This window comes from Antechinus flavipes, chromosome 3, assembly GCF_016432865.1.
Source record: "Antechinus flavipes isolate AdamAnt ecotype Samford, QLD, Australia chromosome 3, AdamAnt_v2, whole genome shotgun sequence".
Taxonomy (NCBI): Eukaryota; Metazoa; Chordata; class Mammalia; order Dasyuromorphia; family Dasyuridae; genus Antechinus; species Antechinus flavipes.
In genome coordinates, this window is record NC_067400.1 from 316,799,899 (window position 1) to 316,818,342 (window position 18,444).

The 18,444-nt window shown below is 37.1% G+C and overlaps 1 protein-coding gene across 4 annotated transcripts in view; it reads left to right on the forward strand.

Annotated features, from left to right (window-relative positions):
• HCLS1 (hematopoietic cell-specific Lyn substrate 1) overlaps nucleotides 1–18,444 on the forward strand; it is a 42,335-nt gene that overhangs the window by 10,608 nt on the left and 13,283 nt on the right. For 3 of the 4 annotated variants that reach the window (XM_051985378.1, XM_051985381.1, XM_051985380.1), the window contains exons 4-7: nucleotides 11,285–11,414; nucleotides 15,441–15,551; nucleotides 16,899–16,953; nucleotides 17,782–17,892. In XM_051985378.1, the coding sequence (XP_051841338.1) occupies nucleotides 11,285–11,414; nucleotides 15,441–15,551; nucleotides 16,899–16,953; nucleotides 17,782–17,892 (407 nt within the window). The remainder of the gene's footprint in view (nucleotides 1–11,284; nucleotides 11,415–15,440; nucleotides 15,552–16,898; nucleotides 16,954–17,781; nucleotides 17,893–18,444) is intronic. The other variant, XM_051985379.1, reaches the window with a different exon arrangement.

Genomic DNA, 18,444 nt, shown 5'->3' on the forward strand with positions numbered 1-18,444 from the left:
TGCTCAGGCTGAAAATTTAACTATCAGCCCTTTTGAATTGGCTCTAGTATATCCTTGCCTATATCTGAATAAGACTCCTGTAGGTTTTCATATGCTCAACAAATGATCATTCAGCACATCCAATCTCTGCCTAACAGATTGAGAATCTAGTACTTCAGAGGCAAATCATTCTATTTTGGGATAGCTTTCATTGTTAGAAAATTTTTTTTAATATTAAGCCCATCACCTCTCTTTCCAACTTCCATTCCTTATACTTAGTTCTACTCTCTGTGACTAGAGCACAGTCCTTTAAATACTTAAAAACAGACACCACTTATATATTGCCTTCTCTTTTCCTGTTCCTTCAGTTGGTCTACATATGACTAGTTCCTGAACCCCTTCACAATCCTGATGGCTTTATTCTGGATACTCTCCAGATTATGGGTGAACTTCAAAGAATATCATCTAGTTTTGAATGTAATATTGTAGTCAGTGGTCCTCAAACTTTTGTTCTCAATATCATAATCCTATTAAAAATGATTGAGGATCTGTCCAGAGAGTTTTTGTTTATGTGGGTTATAGTTATAGATATTGATCACATTAAAAATAAAAACCAATTATGAATTTGTAGACTCTCTGAAAGGATTTCAGAGATTCCTCAGGATGCTCTGGACCAGATTTGAGAACCACTGTAATGTAGATAGTTGATCGAACAGGTCAGCAAGATTATATTACTTTTTTAGTCTTGTATTCCATGCATATTTTGATGTTGTTTGGTCATTTCAGTCATGTCACTCTTCATGAACCTATTATGGAACATTTTCTTGGCAAAGATACTGCAATGGCTTGCCATTTTCTTCTCCAAATCATTTTATAAATGGGGAAATTGAGGCAAACAGGATTAAGCATCTTGGCCAATACCACCCAGATTGGCCAGATTTGAACTCATAAAGACTATTCTTCCTGATTGCAATCCAGTGTTCTAACCTCTCCACTAGCTAACTGCTCTGTCTTTTGATGTAGCCTAGATTATTGTTGAGCTTTGAGGGTTTGTCAAGATTGCTTCCTTTTACAAACATGTTTGCACATGTGGGTCCTTTTCCCTTTTTATGATTTCTTTGAGATACAGGCCCAGTAGAGACACTGCTGGGTCAAAGAGTATGCACAGTTTTATAACCCTTTGGGCATAGTTCCATATTGCTCTCCAGATCTGTTCACAATTCCACCAACAATGTATTAGTGTCCCAGTTTTCCCACATTTATTATTATCTTTTCCTGCCATCCTAACCAATAATCAGAATTGTTCTAATTTGCAATTCTCTATCAACAGTGATTTAGAGCATTTTTTCATGTGACTGGAAATGGTTTTAATGTTTTCATCTGAAAATTGTCTGTTCCTATCCTTTGACCATTTATCAATGGCTTGTATTCTTATAAATTTGAGTCAATTCTCTATATATTTTAGAAATGAGGCCTTTATTAGAACTCTTGGATTCTTTCCCAGTTTTCTTCTTCCCTTGTAATCTTGTCTGCATTGGTTTTGTTTGTGCAAAACCTTTTTAATTTAATATAATCAAAATTATCCATTTTGCATTTTATAATGTACTCTACTTCTTCTTTGGCCACAAATTCCTTCCTTTTCCACAGATCTGAGAGGTAGACTATTCTTTGTTCTTCTGATGTGCTATCTTCTTCTGATATCTTCTGATATCACTCTTTATGTCTAAATCATGGATCCATTTCAACCTTATCTTGGTAAAAGTTATTTCATTTTTTAAAAATTGATTTAAATTTTCATTTTTTTTCTTTGACATTCTTTTTTTTTTAAATAACTTTTTATTGACAGAACATATGCATGGGTAATTTTTTACAATATTATCCCTTGCATTCACTTTTGTTCTGACTTTTCCTTTCCCTCCCTCCATGCCCTCCCCTAGATGGCAGACAGTCTTATACATGTTAAATATGCTATAGTATATCCTAGATACAATTATATGTGTGCAGAACTGAACAGTTCTCTTCAAGAAGAATTGGATTCAGAAAGTAAAAATAACCTGGGAAGAAAAACAAAAATGCAAGCAGTCCACATTCATTTTCCAGTGTTCCTTCTCTGGGTGTAGCTGCTTCTGTCCATCATTGATCAATTGGAACGGAATTAGATCTTGTCTTTGTTGAAGAAATCCACTTCCATCAGAATACATCCTCATACAGTATTGTTGATGAAGTGGATAATAATATCCTGTTTCTGCTCATTTCATTTAGTATCAGTTCATGTAAGTCTCTCCAAGCCTCTCTGTATTCATCATGCTGGTCATTTCTTACAGAACAATAATATTCCATAACATTCATATACCATAATTTATTCAACCATTCTCCAATTGATGAAAATCCACTCAATTTCCAGTTTCTAGCCACTATAAAGAGAGCTCTGCCACAAACATTTTGGCACATACAGGTCCCTTTTCCCTTCTTTAGTATCTTTTTGGGTATAAGGTTGCTTCATTTTACGTGGGAATTGAATTCCCTGATGGACTGACAGTGCTAAGCTAGACCATTATTCTTTCTGTGATATATTTCCTAATGATTTATGTATAATAAAGCATTGCATGTTGAGTTCATGAGCAGGTATTTTAAAGTGTTGAAAATATTTTCTGGAGTGCACATCACCAAACATATGGTACATTCTGGCAACATTGGTAATAAGCTCTAACTCTCTAGAACCATTGTATGTTAAATACTAGAGATGTTCTCATCTTCCCCAGAAAGAAGAACTAGAATCAGAGGAGTAGAAGCTATGGAAAGAGGGATTTCAGCCAATATTAGGAGAAAAAAAACTTTCTAACAATCAGAGCCATCCAGAAATGATGTAGACAGTTTTTGGGAGCTATTAAGTACCCTGTTGATGGAGGCTTTTAATAAAAACACAATCTGGATTTCTTGTCATGTTGCTACAGAGGGGATTCATGCTTTAGGTCTGAGGGAGTCATCTATTATAAATTATATTTTTGAAGTTTTGTTTTACATTTTTCCTCATTGTAGGTCACTATTTAGAATAGTAAAATAAGGCATTAATTTAAAAGAAATTATTTTTTTTAACCAATGATTTCTCATTTTAAAAAAATTCCAGCATCAGATAACCAACAAATAGATTAGGGGAGGAAAAAAAGCACATGTGGGTTCAAGAGCTTGAAACTACATCCTAAGCAGTCTATTTCAGAATTTGGTTTTGCATTAGGTTTTTGGATAAGATAAAAAAAAATTACAGTGTTCACAAGTCATTTGAATGTAAGACACTATCCAAATCCATTTCTAAGTCAAAGTAGGGCCAGAATTGCACCTACTATTTTTTCTTTCTGATAACGTCAGCATGATCTTTAGAAATGACTTACCTGTACGTCTTAGTCTTCAATTTGTTCTGTTTCTTAGTCAAATCTCATCTTTGAAATCCTGAAATTTCCCCTTTACTTTTGTAAGACCTTTTTTATCAGGTCAAAAGGGATTTTAAAGCTTTCTCAGACTGAGAAGAGTTTATAAATGAGGTTTTTCAAATTTAAGTAGGCTCCATAGCTTGGCATAATGCCTATTGTTAGATGGCTCAGTGGTTAGAGTGCTGGCTCCAGAGGAATCTTCCTGAGTTTAAATCTGGCCTCAGACACTAGTTGTGTGATCTGGGCAAATCATTTAATCATATTTGCCTCAGTTTCCTCATTTGTAAAAATGAATTGGAGGGACAGCTGGGTGGTGCAGTGTATAGAGCACCAGCCCTGAAGTCAGGAGGACCTGAGTTCAAATATGACCTCAGACACTCATCACATCCTAGCTGTGTGACCCTGGACAAGTCACTTAACTCCAATTGCTTCAGCAAAACCCCCCCAAAAAAAAACCAAAACCAAAATGAATTGGAGACAGAAAGACAAATCTCTCCAGTATCTCTGCAAAGAAAATCCCAAATGAGATCACAGAGTTGGAAACAACTGAAAAGGGCTGAAGAACAACAAACTATAGAATGTAACATCATGTGAGTCTATGTGGATCCTAATATTTTCACTTAATTTTTGCTTTTCAGTACAGTAAAGCCTTACCTCTCCCTACTCTAGGTTGCATACTAGTGGGAGGTAGATATTTTTGAGTTACTTTCTCACAGGATAGGATCTTAGAAAACATCTAACCCCACTAATTCCACTTAATAAATGAAGAACAAATCAAGAGAAGTTCAATATTTTGCTTAAGGTTACATAGCTGGTTAATTCCAGAGAGGGACCACAGGTCCTGACTTCCAGAGCAGTGTTCTTTTCCATGATTCTGGTTTTGGGCTGTGCTAGAATTGGGTATCATGGGTCACAAAGACAACATTATAGATCAGAGGTTCCCAACTTGGAGGTATGAAAATTTGTATATATGTATGTGTGTGTGTTTCACTATATATAGTATAACTATTTTAATATAACAATTTTAATGTAATTGGTTCCCTTTGTAATCCTATGTGTTTTATGCATTTAAAAACATTATTCTAAATAGGGATCCATAGGCTTCACCAGACTCACAAAGAAGTCCAGGACACACATAAAGAGACTAAGAATCTCTGTCCTATAGAGTTGTCTAGAGGCACTGAGAAAGTAACTTGTCCATTGTCATACCACGAAAGTATACATTTTATTATAAATTATCAATGCAGAGAAGCATCAGGTTAAGTCCAGGGCTTTATATCCATCCCTATTAAGTGGAGTCCACATGATTTAATCCACTGTTCCATTCTGTCAAAATCCTATTTTTATGTAGGAGTGGAAGACTGGACCTGCATACTTCCAATGATTTGGAAGTCAGCACTTTCATTGAACTAGGATAACCTGTGCTGTCAGGATTGATACAGGAGTCCTCAAACTTTTTAAATAGGGGGCCAGTTCACTGTCCCTCAGACTGTTGGAGGGCTGGACTATAGTAAAAACAAAAACTTTGTTTTGTGGGCCTTATAAAAGAAACTTCTTAGCCCTGGGTGAGGGGGATAAACGTCCTCAGCTGCCACATCTGGTTTGTGGGCCGTAGTTTGAGGACCCCTGGTAGTAGCTCACAGATTTCAGTTTTGTGTTTTGTTGTTCAGTCATTTTCAGTTGTGTTTGATTCTTTATGATCCCATTTGAGATTTTCTTGGCAAAAGTACTGAGTAGTTTGCCATTTTCTTCTCCAGTTCATTTTACAGATGAGGAAACTGAGGCAAACAGGGTTAAGTGGCTTGGCTAGGGTTACACAGTAAGTGTCTGAGGGCAGATTTGAATTGAGAAAATGAGTTTTCTTGACTCCAGGCTCAGCATTTTATCCACTGTGCCACTTAGTTGCAATAAATTTCAGTTTTAGTTTCTTTAAATTATTCAAGGTTTGAAAAAAGTCATTAGCAGCAATATACAAAATGACCACATGATGGTGATGTAGCTCCATGAAATAACCATTTTTTCTGTAGCCCATGCCCTTTATGATAATACAATTGAATTCATCATCTTGGCAGTGGAAGAGATGCTAGTAGGAGAATGCAGTTACTCATGTACTTGATGGGAAGCAAAAGGATTCCTTTTATGGGCAAATACTAGGTCTTCCTTTTTTACCAAACCTTAACAGACAAGAATAATGTAGAGCAAAAAGAACACTTCATTTTTCAGTGTCCCAAGTATCTCTTAGGATATAAAATGCTAAGGAGGTCATGATTTGTAGTAATAGAGAGAATTTGCTCATCCTGGAAGTTCCTTAAACCGATTAAATCGAGTCAGTAAGTCCCTATCCTTAATCTAGGATAATTTGTGTCAAAGATTTTTTTTTTTAAAAAAACCCAAAACACAAAAACAGATATTGGTCAATATAGAAGAAGAAACCCCACAGAACTAGAACTGTTTAAACCTGGTACCTAGTCTCAGCTCTACTAGATCCTATGTCACTGAACCCTTTGGAACTTCAGTTTCCTTATCTCCAAAAGGAGGGCCGTAATTCCTTTATCTGTTGTATTCTATAATTCCATAAAACAAAACAAAATATGGAATTGGAAAAACAGAGGGCATCACATAGATGGGGAGAAGAAAAAGAATGAGAAGGGAACAGGGGCCCCACAGAGGATGGTCAGGTATGAATTAGAAATTAAGAAAATAGAAAGTAGTTTGATTAACATCTGTAAAGTACTATAAAAGGAATGGCAGATTTTTCAGAGACAAGAGTTGAAACCAAATAGAACAGGAAGCAGAATGGTGGTATGATGTAATAATGAATATGAATAATTTGAAATGCAGCTTTGCTTCTTACTACAAGGTGCCCTGAATGAATTTGGACAAGTCATTTAATCTCTATGAGGTTGTTTCTTCATTATGAAATGAGGGAGTTGAATAAGATGATGACCACTGAGGTCAAGATCATTTCAGCTTCATCTATGATCCTATTGTTTTGGTTCACAGGGTTCCCTTAGTAATGAAATAGATACAGCACATGGTAGTTTTGCCTACACATGTCAAATGCTTTCCTATCTCAATGTGTTTACTCACAATGTTCCCTGTATGTAGGATTTCTTTTATGTCTTCTCTATCTTCCTTGTCTCGTTTTCCCTTTGAAATTATATTCTTCTTTCCATAGCCAGTTCAAATGAAATCTTCACTGATCCTCCTAGACGAAGATTAGTTTTCCTTTCTCTAATCTCTGATAATCCTCATTTTGTATAATATTAGGCAAAGATAGAATTATCTGAAAAAGTGAAGGAGGAAGAAAGGGTAAAGATTGAAAGTTCTTAAGCAGAGAGGCTGATAGGCCAGTATAAGGATCAATTTCTTTTCTCCAGCTCTTTTTACCTCTGTTGATACCCTCTTTCTATTTCTTTCCCCAGTATATGAATGAATAAATGAAAGAAAATATATTTATTAAGCACCTAGTATGTGCCAAGCACTGCATTAAGTACTAGGGGTGTCAAAACAAAAGCAAACATAGTCTCACCCCCAAGGAACTCACAGGGTGACAATACATATAAGGGAGTGGCCAGGGAAGTGTATTTTGTCTAGCAAAGTTAATGGAGTAGTGCCCTAGGGAAGTAGACTGATAAACCCTTTCCAAGAGTAATTATAATATGATTTTATTCTATTTCTTTATGGTTTCAGAACTGGCACTAAAGGGAGGAGGAAAGATATTAGCATGATGGGAAGGTGGCTAAAGATGACTGGGGAGTAAATTGCATTAGAAATTTAGAAACATTAGAAACACACTCAATCAGTGTGTTCTGAGGAGAAAAGAGTTAAGTTCTCACTGCCTGGTTTCTAGTCCTAGTTGGCAAGAAGATAGCTCTCTTTTTTGTGGGGGGGGGGGTATTTCTTATTCTTTTAACTGGCCACTATAATAAGCTGTTGGTTTTATCCTTTTCAGATTAATTTAGTAAAATTTCATACTTAACTTTAACTTTTTTTCATGTCTTAACTTTTAAGTGCAGTGATTTGAACTTTTACTGTTTATTTTTTACAAACTATCTGTTGCCCCCTACGTTGAAATTTGATGTAATTGCTTTTTATTCATGTTGCCTTCAACTAATTTTCTTATAATGACAGTGGTTTTTTTTTTTTTTTGTTTGTTTTTTTTTTAGTATTTATTATATAGGCTTTCTTGAAATGAAAATTTATTACTTTATTTTATTATTATTATTTTTTAATAACTTTTTATTGATAGAACTCATGCCAGGGTGATTTTTTACAACATTATCCCTTGCATTCACTTCTGTTCCGATTTTTCCCCTCCCTCCCTCCACCCCCTCCTCAAGATGGCAAGCAATCTTTTACATGTTGAATAGGTTACAGTATATCCTGGATACAATATACCTGTGTAGAACCAAACAATTTTCTTGTTGCACAGGGAGAATTGAATTTAGGAGGTATAAATAGCCCGGGAAGAAAAACAAAAATGCAAGCAGTTTATATTCATCTCCCAGTGTTCTTTCTTTGGGTGTAGCTGCTTCTGCCCATCTTTGATCAATTGAAACTGAATAGCTCTCTTTATCGAAGAGATACACTTCCATCAGAATACATTGTTATACAGTATCGTTGTTGAGGTATATAATGATCTCCTGGTTCTGCTCATTTCACTTAGCATCAGTTCATGTAAGTCTCACCAGTCCTCTCTGTATTCATCCTGCTGGATAATGACAGTGTTTAAAGCATTTAGAAAACATCCCCTTTCCTGAGCTTAAGAATTTTTCTTATAAGAATTAGATTTATACAAAACATTAAGGTTTACAGCTGCAATCTTAGGAGTCTAGTTTTTTCCTTGTTTTTTAAAACCCTTTTTGGAGAAAGTTATCAGTAATAAAATGTAGCACTACTCAATGTACTGGACAGGAGAACAAAATATTCAAGACAGTTTTCCGATGCCAGCAAAACTACTTTATTCCAGGTTACCAGGACATTATGTGGTATGTCAGATGTGTTTAGCCTGTATCATCGCAGTGTAGCTTAGGAAATCCAAGGTCTGTATAACTTTGACCAGTCAAATCAGTCTATTTCTTTTCTAGTATCTTTTCTGAGAAATATATATCATTACTAGTTTCATTTTGCTTTGACTCTTAGACAAGGCCAATCTTCTTTTTTTGGGGGGGGGGGGGTCACTAAGAAGTATGTCTTTCATTTTTGTTGCTAAACTCCTCCCAAATGTTTGTCTTTCTTTAACTATTCTCTGCCCTCCCTGACTGAATTTCATTCTGAAATCTATTTTAATCTTCCTTTTTTCTTTTCTTCTTTCCTTCCTTCCTTTCTTCTGCTCTTTCTATTTAAGTGTCAAAAGTAAAGAAGTTTCTCTTGCTTACAAATAAAAAATAAAAAATGTACCTACATATAAAGTATAAATACATTTGCATAAAAGATAATCCTCCCAAAGACACATGAAAAAAGGCAAAGGAAGAGGGAGTGACTCCTAATACTCTATGATGTTTAATTATGTCTGAAACCCTTCATTGGAACTATAAAATCTTCAGCAATTTTTCTGCAGAATGGAATGCTAGATGGAGCAGAACACTGGGGAAAAAACCCAATCCTAAAGGGATAGCACTCCCTTGGGACTTCCTCATTTCTCTAAGCTGGAGTCCTTCTTGCTAGGAAGCATCCCTTCCATATTTGCTATTGTCCATTATAGCAAATGTTCAGACTCTTCTCAAGCAGCATGGCCCTATGTCCTTGCTGACAAGTTATCTCTCAAATCAGGGATACTCACATTTCCACCACAGTAAATCCTCCCATTTTTTCTTTCTTCTGGATCTCAGAGCATCATAGATTTACAACTGGAAGAGTTTTTAGAGATCATTTAATTTAACCCTTTCATTTTATAGGTGAGGAAACCAAGGCATAGAGAGAATAAGGGAAGTTTATATTTTCTTTTTTGTTTCAGTCTCTTCCTAATTAAAGTCCTCATCTTACAGAAAAGGAAACTGAAGTATAGGCAGTCTTATATAAAGACTTTATATGTTCCCATTTCCCTTTACTCCTGGTTCAGATCAAGTTCCCTTCTCCTGGCAGTTAGAGATTTTGTTTTTCTCTCTTCTATCCTTTAGCTTCCTCCTTCCCACTTTTTCCCCTAGTCTGGCTCCCATGATTTAGAAGTACTCCTTTTTTTCTGCCCTACTCCCACAAGGGATCTATAGACATCATTGCTACTAGATGAATCTGACTCCACCTAAACCACTTAACACAAGGAGAAGTTTAGGCTTTGTGGAGTTACAATGACATTGGTCTCTGAAGCATTATCACTTCATTCACTTAGCCCCAGAAGACAGGGCTGCTTTGATCCTGTCATTGTATCAGAGATGGACTCTGTTCTACCACAGTCTCCTTAGACATTATTCCCTCTTATCCTTTCCTAAAACTTGAGATTGCTGGTCTCTGGAGTGACATTAGCAGAAATTCTGTTCCTAATTCAATTCTTTCTCTTGCTGCCCAGGTACTTCTTTGTGGTGAGGGTATAATTTAAAGATTTCTGTTAGGGTCTCACACAGATTCCTAAAGAAGAAATAACTTAGAAAACTGTCAAATTATTTCAAAGTGCAATTCTTTTTGTGCAGCAAAATAACTGTTTGGACATGTATACATATATTGTATTTAACATATACTTTAACATATTTAACATGTATTGGACTACCTGCCATCTGGAGGAGGGAATGAGGGGAAGAAGGGGAAAAACTGGAACAAAAGGTTTTGCAACTGTCAATACTGAAAAATTACCCATGTATATATCTTGTAAATAAAAAGCTATGATAAAAAAAGAAAGAAAGAAAGAACTTTGTCAAGAATGAATGTATCATTGGCTTTGTGACTAAGTCATCACTTTGTTTTTCAATGTTCTCTGTGCTTGAGACCTTGGCAGTTTCTAGCACAGTCTAGCACATAAGATTTGTCAATAGGCAATCACAACTTTACAAAACATGTGAAAACTAGGCTTATTTCAAGGGAAATGAAGATGCATGTGGAACCCAAAGAGTTCCTGATTCTTACAGAAGTTTATTTATTATAATAGCAGAACAAAGGAAGCAAGAGAATAGCAGGAATCTCCCTCTAAAGGAGATGGCATGGCAGGTGGAAAGATGCAGTAAGGTGGGAAAAGGACGAAATCCTTCCGCATGGAGAGGAGCAAGGCAATGGCAAAAGCTGTATTTATTTCTCTTGGATTTGCTAGGCTATGAAGATAATTAAGTTTGTTTATCTACTAGGCTTCCAGTTGTTAGGCCTATTGCAGATTGTCTGGACCCTGTCTTGACAACCAAGGACACATAGGAGTTCAGCTTGGGATGCAAACAACATATTATATCAGCTTAGGTGTGTGTGGGGGAAGGTCCTTGACCCACTCAGGGCTTCCTGCATCCTCTGAGTCCAGTGTTTATGATAACTCAAAGTCCAATTAATCTCTGTAAGGACACATACAACACAAAGAAGCCCACTTAAGCAGATAAAGCTGCTTAGGACCAACATCCCTCACCTCCCCATTCATATTTCATCCCAAAGAGCTCTCAACTGGCATCCCAATCCCACAATCATTTGGAGTGGATCAGCCTTACAAATACTGGATTGAAAGTGTTGCTTCTTCCTACTTTCATCTCCTGACGTTTGGCATCCCCAGGAAAAAGGAGATACTGGTGTGTTTATTACAGGGTCATTGCCCATAGCTGCTACTTTGACACCTCTCTACCTCAGCTATCTGGTTTCTTTAGTGTGACAACCCAGGGCTTTTTAACTCCTGGGCCAATGTTCTTTCTTTCATATTGCATTGCTTTCCCAGAATGATCCCTGAATCTGTGTGATTTGGTCACTTTTAGCATCCACCAGCTGCGGAACAAAGTGTCAGAAGAACATGATGTCCTCAAGAAAAAAGAGATGGAAGCAGGGCCCAAGGCATCCCATGGGTACGGAGGCAGGTTTGGGGTAGAAAGAGACAGAATGGATAAGGTGAGTAGGGGAGAAAAGGCCTGGACAGATAGGCTGATTAAAAACCGATAACCAGAGTGTTAGTAACACTGTGTGAAGCTGGGCAATTCCCTTTACTTCTGCCTGCCTCAGTTTCTTCCTCTGTAAAATGAAGATAATAATAGTAACTATCTCCTAGGATTGTTATGAAGAGCAAATGAAATAATGTTTGTAAAGCACTTTGCTAACTTTAAATCATTATATAAATGCTAGTTATTATGCTAAGCTAAAAATTTATTTACTATTTTATAGACTTTGGAATAAGTCATTTTTGTTCAGTCTTTTCCAGTCATGTCTGACTGTTTTTTGGCATTTTCTTGGAAAAGATATTGTAGTAGTTTGCCATTTCCTTCTCCAGCCCATTTTTCAGATAAGAAAACTGAGGCAAACAGTTAAGTAACTTACCCAAGTCACACAGCCAGTAAGTGTCTGAGACAGGATTTTCAAGCTCAGGTCTTCCTTACTCCAAGCCTGGCACTTTAGCCACTGTGCTACTCAACTACATTTCAGAATAGGGCTCACTCTGAGTAAGTCATCTTTACACTAGGCCTTATCTTAAATATCTACTGTAGCTCCTAAAGACAGAGAGAGAAAGAGGTATTTGGGACCAAAGCTTTAGGAATGTTGGTCTCTTATTGATCTAACCAGTATAAAATTGAAATTTGATTTGTGGGGAAAAATTATTTTCCTATTAATTATTTTCAATATTTTTGGTATCTCCTGTCTGCTTTGCTTGTTATGCTTTCTATGACTTTTTAATATTTTTATTTGCATTTATATTATAAAAACAAAATCTTAAAATGCCATCAGCAACCCAAGATTATTATGAAAAGTCTAGGTTTTATTTTATGATTAGATGGTTCAGAAACTTTTCATATTAAAAAAGTTTGCATGTTACAATGAGACTCAACTTTTGACTTCCATTGAAACTTTCAGATAGTTCTACTCATCTAATAAAAGGATCATGGGATTCTGAGGTAGAAGAGATGTTAGAGATCATCTAGTCTAACAGATTTTTTTTTTCATATTCTCCTTAGGCAATCAGAAGTAGCCTTTACATCCTTCAATATTCTAAAATGCATAAAATTGGGGCAATTAGATAGCACAGTGGATAGAGCACTAGCCCTGGAGTCAGGAAGACGTAAATTCAAATCCAGCCTCAGATATTTGATGCTAGCTGTGTGACCTTGAGCAAATCACTTAACCCTGATTACCTTGCCAAAAAATAAAGAAAAGAAATGAAACAAAATACCCAGGATTACAAAGGAAACCAGTTATATGAAACACAATTACCAAAACATTTTTTAAAAAGCAAATTCAGAGACAGTAGACTAAGTACCCCTCAGTCCAACTTCATTTTACACAAGAGGAAACTGAGAACCAGAGAGGTAAGAGATCTGCCCAAGATAACACGATAGTAGAACTGAACATAGACTTATGGGAAAAAAGACACCTGTCCTCCCTCTCAAGATGCAAAAATCATATCGAAGAATCTTAAGTTTCTCTTCAAAGGAAATTGTGGTTTTTTTGGGTATTTTTTTTTTTTGTTGTTGTTGTTGTTGTACATTTAATTCTCTGCCATAATCCTAGGGCAGAAGTGGCAGCAGATTTAGAAGTGGATTGGAAATCTAGTCAAATGGACAAACTCATCATCTAAATACAAGCAAAATAAGACCATTTTCTGCACTGTGATATAAAACAAGCTCATCTTTACTTGGTGCTTTGTTTATTCTGAGAAGTGTTATTGTTTATCCTCAGCATGGAGTCAGGAGAAGAGAACAGCAAAGGGATAAAAAGTAACCAAAGAGCTTAAAAAGTCTTTCTTATTCAATTTTTTTTGTCCCTTTGTGGCTTTATTTTGCATTATGAGTCCTAGAACATTAGATACACTCATATGCAAATATAAGAAGAGACATGCATTTCAAAGTTTAAGAGATGATTCAGGTATCTGCCATTTTGAATTAGCCCCAGCTCTGGTGCTCTACCTAAAGTATGGATAATGGAGAGTTTCTTGGAGTTTCATGTTTTCCTTAGTGTTACCCAGCTGACTCAGAGAATCTTAACAATGATCTACAGACATTTAGGTTTTTGTCTTTATCAGAGTTCTTCAGCTTCAGTTTGTGGATAGATTTCAAGTGGTTTGTGATGGGGAAAATGAAATCTTATTTTCACTAATCTCAGATTTGTGAACATGTTTCTTTAAAATATTCTGATAACTTTATTTAAATATAGTTGTCTTTCTTTGTAATCTTATGTATTTTACCTTATGCATTTAAAATCATTATTCTGAGCTTTCACCATAGATTATCAAAAAGACCCATGATACAAATTAGTTGGCATTTATATAATATTTTAATGTTCAAAAAGTACTTTCCAAATATAGTCTCATTTAGTTTTCTCAACAATCCTGTAAGGTAATTTGTTATAATTATCTGTTTTAAAGATGAGGAAATAAGACTGAAAAAGCTTGAAGTAATTGCCCAAAATCACACAGCTAGTACGCATTTGAGGCAGATCTTGAATTCAGATCTTCCTGATTGCAAGAACTGTGCTCTGTGTCCACTAGAAGTTTCCACTAACATTTCTCTCCATTGTGAATGACTGAAAAGGAGTTCACAGGAATTTGACGGGATTGCCAAAGCAGTACATAATGTGAAAAAAGGTTAAGAACCCATCTTCTACCATTCTGGAGAGCAATTTGAAACTATGCCCAAAGGGCTATCAAACTGTGCCTTCCCCTTGATCTAGCAGTGTCTCTACTGGGTTTATATCCCAAAGAAATCTTAAAGAAGGGAAAGGGACCTGTATGTGCAAAAATGTTTGTGGCAGCCCTGTTTGTAGTGGCAAGAAACTTGAAACTGAGTAGATGCCCATCAAATGGAGAATGGCTGAATAAATTGTGGTACATGGATATAATGGAATAATATTTTTCTGTAAGAAATGATGGAGGAGGATTTTAGAGAAGCCTGGAAAGACTTATATGAACTGATGCTGAATGAAATGAGCAGGACCATGAAATTATTATACATGGCAATAGCAAGATTATACAATGATCAGTGTTTATGGATGTGGCTCTTTTCAACAATGAGATAATTCAGGCCAGTTCCAAAGATCTTGTGATAGAGAGAACTATCTCTCTATCACTGAATGTGTATAGAACTGAACACAGACTTATGGGAAAAAGATACTTGTCCTCCTTCCCAAGATGCAAAAATCATGTAGAAGAACCTTGAGTTTCTCTTCAAAGGAAATTCTGTTGTTTTTTTGTGTGGTCAGGAATGTGGTGACTGAGTGCGGGTCACAGCATAGTATTTTCACCCTTTTTGTTGTTGTTTATTTGTTTTTTGTTTTCTTTCTCATTGTTTTTCCTTTTTGATCTGATTTTTCTTGTGCAGCATGATAATTGTGGAAATATGTATAGAAGAATTGTACATGTTTAACATATTGGATTACTTGCTGAGGAGGGAGGGAGGAGGAAGGGAGAAAAAAAAAAACTTGGAACACAAGGTTTTATTAGAGTGAACGTTGAAAATTATCCATGTATATGTTTTGAAAATAAAAAACGTTTTAAAAAAAGAACTCCTGGTCTACATCTACTACCTCCTGGGTGTCTAATGCTGGCAACCAAAGACCATGAGTTTTATTGTGAGGGCCAGATTCTTGCTCAGGTGTGATAAGAAGGGAGGTTCTGGGGACTGGTCAGTGAGGTTCCATCTTTATAAGGATGAAGCAAGGAAATTTGCAAGCAATAGGGTTCCAGGAAAGGTCAAGGAGTGAGGGAAGGTTAGATCAAACAGGAAAAAGGGATGCAACCAAAGCAGTGAGATACTTCAGCAAGAGAGGCTTCTACCCCAACCTTTCCTACATGGACCATGAATCTAACACAGGCTGGAATTTTAGTATGTGCTTTTGCATTTCATCTTTGCCAGTTTGTTCCTTTCCTTATATCACCCTATTTGTTTCTGTCCCTTTTCCTGTTGATCTTGACTCCCTTCTTGGCTTTTCCAGAGTGCACTGGGCCATGAGTATGTTGCTGATGTGGAGAAGCACTCATCTCAGACAGATGCTGCAAAAGGATTTGGGGGAAAATATGGAGTTGAGAGAGACCGGGCAGACAAGGTAAGGGATATACTTTGCTCCCTCATGAGACATAAAAAGTACATGACTGGAAATAGGGACCTCTGTCTAATTACTGAAGCATCCAGTCTAAGTCTGGAAAAGGGCACTGAGTTCAGAAGGCAAGGCAAGGAGAAAGTTCTAGGAGGCACCTGGAGATAATGTCTCAATAAATAAAGAAATCATTTATTAAGTACTATTATGTGCCATCTAATCACTGTGTCAAGTGCTGGGGATAGAAAGAATAAAATAAACATGTCCCTGTCCTCAAAGAACTTATGTTTTAATGAGGAAGATAACATTTACAAAACTAGATACATACAAAGATGCATGCAGCATAGATGAACAGTGGCCATAAGGTGGAAGGCTCTTGGGGAGGGCAGGAGAGGTCTCCTTTGCAGGCTGATGTTTGAACTAAGTCTTGAAAGAAGCTAATGATTCTAAAAAATGGAGATAAAGAGCGGGAACATTCCAGCTTAGAGGATCAGAGCCAGGGCAAAAGCATGGAGATAGAAGTTGGATAGGGCTATATGTGACAAAAAGTAGGCTAGTGTGGCTGTACTGCTAAATTCATGGAAGGCAGTCATGTATAAGAAGTCTGTTATATGAAAGAAAGGAAGAGACCAGATTGTGGAGAGCTTAAAATTCCACTAGAGAAACTTTTATTTCATCCTAAAGGAGTTTGAGTCCCTCTGGGCTACAAGAAAATCACTTTGCAATATAAAGGATATGATTGAATGGTTATCACTCCCCTTGACTAAATATCCCCAAATCAAATCCATGGAACAACCAGTCTAGTACATAAATAAGGGGCATGAGAGTTCAAACCAAGCATCCCAAAAGATCGAAGGGAAAATTGGTGGGAATCAGAGAGTGCTTCGTGGAGGAAGAATGTAAACTGGACCTTGAAATAAAAGAATGCTGGTAGTCAGAAACATGAGAGAAGTTCATTCTGAGCCTGGGAAACAGGGTGTGAAAAGGTAAAGGGATGGAAAGTCCATTTTGGAGGGAGTGACGGGTAAGTGAAAGGGAGTTGTATAAATTAAGACTAGAAAGAAATTTGTAACTGGGTCATGGTGGACTTGGATGACAGACTAAGAAATCTGAGATGTGTGACATTAGAGAGCCCACCAACTTCTCTGTGATGCTGATTTTGTAAGAACTTGAGTCTAAGGATTGGGTAGGGTTGCCTATAGATCAGGGCACCCTCCTCCTCCCTAGGAAATCCTCATTTGTGCTCAGAATCCCTCACAGACTATTTTTAGCAGAGTGTGGAATAAGGAGGGGGGAGGAAAAGAATATGTGTTTAGCAGCTGATGTTTTGATTAAATTTTCCTTCTTCCTCCCCAGTCAGCAGTCGGGTTTGATTACAAAGGAGAAGTGGAAAAACACACATCTCAGAAAGGCAAGGATACTTCTCTGTCTGTCCTGTACTTCTATCTTATGATTACCTCTGCCCTGACTAGCCAGCTCCTTCCCCATCTCAGCTTTCAAGTGTCTGTCCCATCTATGATTCTGCTGCATTGCCAGTTAATAAGCATTTATTAAGTGCTTGCTGTTTGCCAAGACCCTATGCTAGCATTGGGATTAGGACTGGGGCTAGATCTGTGATTTCACAAGCATAGGTAATTTTCAAATAAGCATTATCTTTCATCAATGTAGAGTGGTCATTTTCAGTAGTAAATAATTAATTCACTGAGACATTAAATGACTTACCTACGCTCATGCAACCAGTATTTGTCAGGTCTTTCTGTCTCAGAGGCTAGCTCTCTATTTTTTCTTGCTGCCTTTCTAGATTTTGGAGATAAAAAGACAAAAATGAAATTGCCCTTGCTCTCAAAAATCTTATTGTTTCTATGCTTGTGTCCTGACTTGTCCCTATATTTCCAAATACTGTAGAGGATGGGGAGCAGGGAGATAATTCAGGTAGTTTCCCTAAATGTGTTTGGCAGTAAGGAAAGGAGAAAAGAAAAGGGCAAAGGAAGAAGGGAGTTGCACTAAATCAGAAACAAGGCAGCTGAATTCAAACTGATAGAAGTAGCCTAGGAATGTCATATCTTGTATGACACTTCCCCCCCCCCCCCAGCCCCACTTGCTTTGTCCGATAAATACCCACTTAATTCATTTTCTCTCCCATTTCCCTTGGGCCTATTTTTACTTTCTATTCTCTGATAAATTTTTTTCTATACTGAATATGGACTGACAGGTCTGACATCTCTTTCTCTTTTAACAGATTACTCCCGAGGCTTTGGTGGTCGTTATGGGGTAGAGAAGGATAAACTGGACAAGGCAGCTGTTGGCTATGACTACAAGGGGGAGACAGAAAAGCATGAGTCCCAGCGAGGTGAGTTGGAGTGACTGAAAAGCACAGGGAGCTGAAAAGAGGAGGTGAGCTAGAGCAGAGTTTGGAGAATGTTGTGGGGTTGAGGGCTGAGACAGATGGGAAAGAATACCTGTGCTCTTGAAGCTACCCTAGTGGGTATCCTAGAAGCACAAGAGGACTTCCATATTGGAAATGTTAGAAATGGGAATGCTGAAGGGGGATATGATGTGAGAGGTTCATAGGAATGTGTGAAGTGGGAGGATTAGATGGGGGTGTAGAAGAGAAATGATGTGAGCAGGGAAGCTGATGAAGACGTAGGAGGGAGGGGGAAAATAAGAGAAATAAGAAGGAAACTAAGAGAAGGAATAAGAAAGGAATGATGATAGATGATAGATCTCATGGTAGATGAGAGAGTAGTCCTGCAGAGTAGATGAGTAACAAAGTGGAAGATTAGGAAACAAGGGATAAAAAGACAAATTGATAATCTCAGTCTCACCTTTACCTCTACCTCATTCTCTCCCTCTGCTCTCCATCCTACCTGGAACTATCACTAGCAAGTAGCATGAAACACAC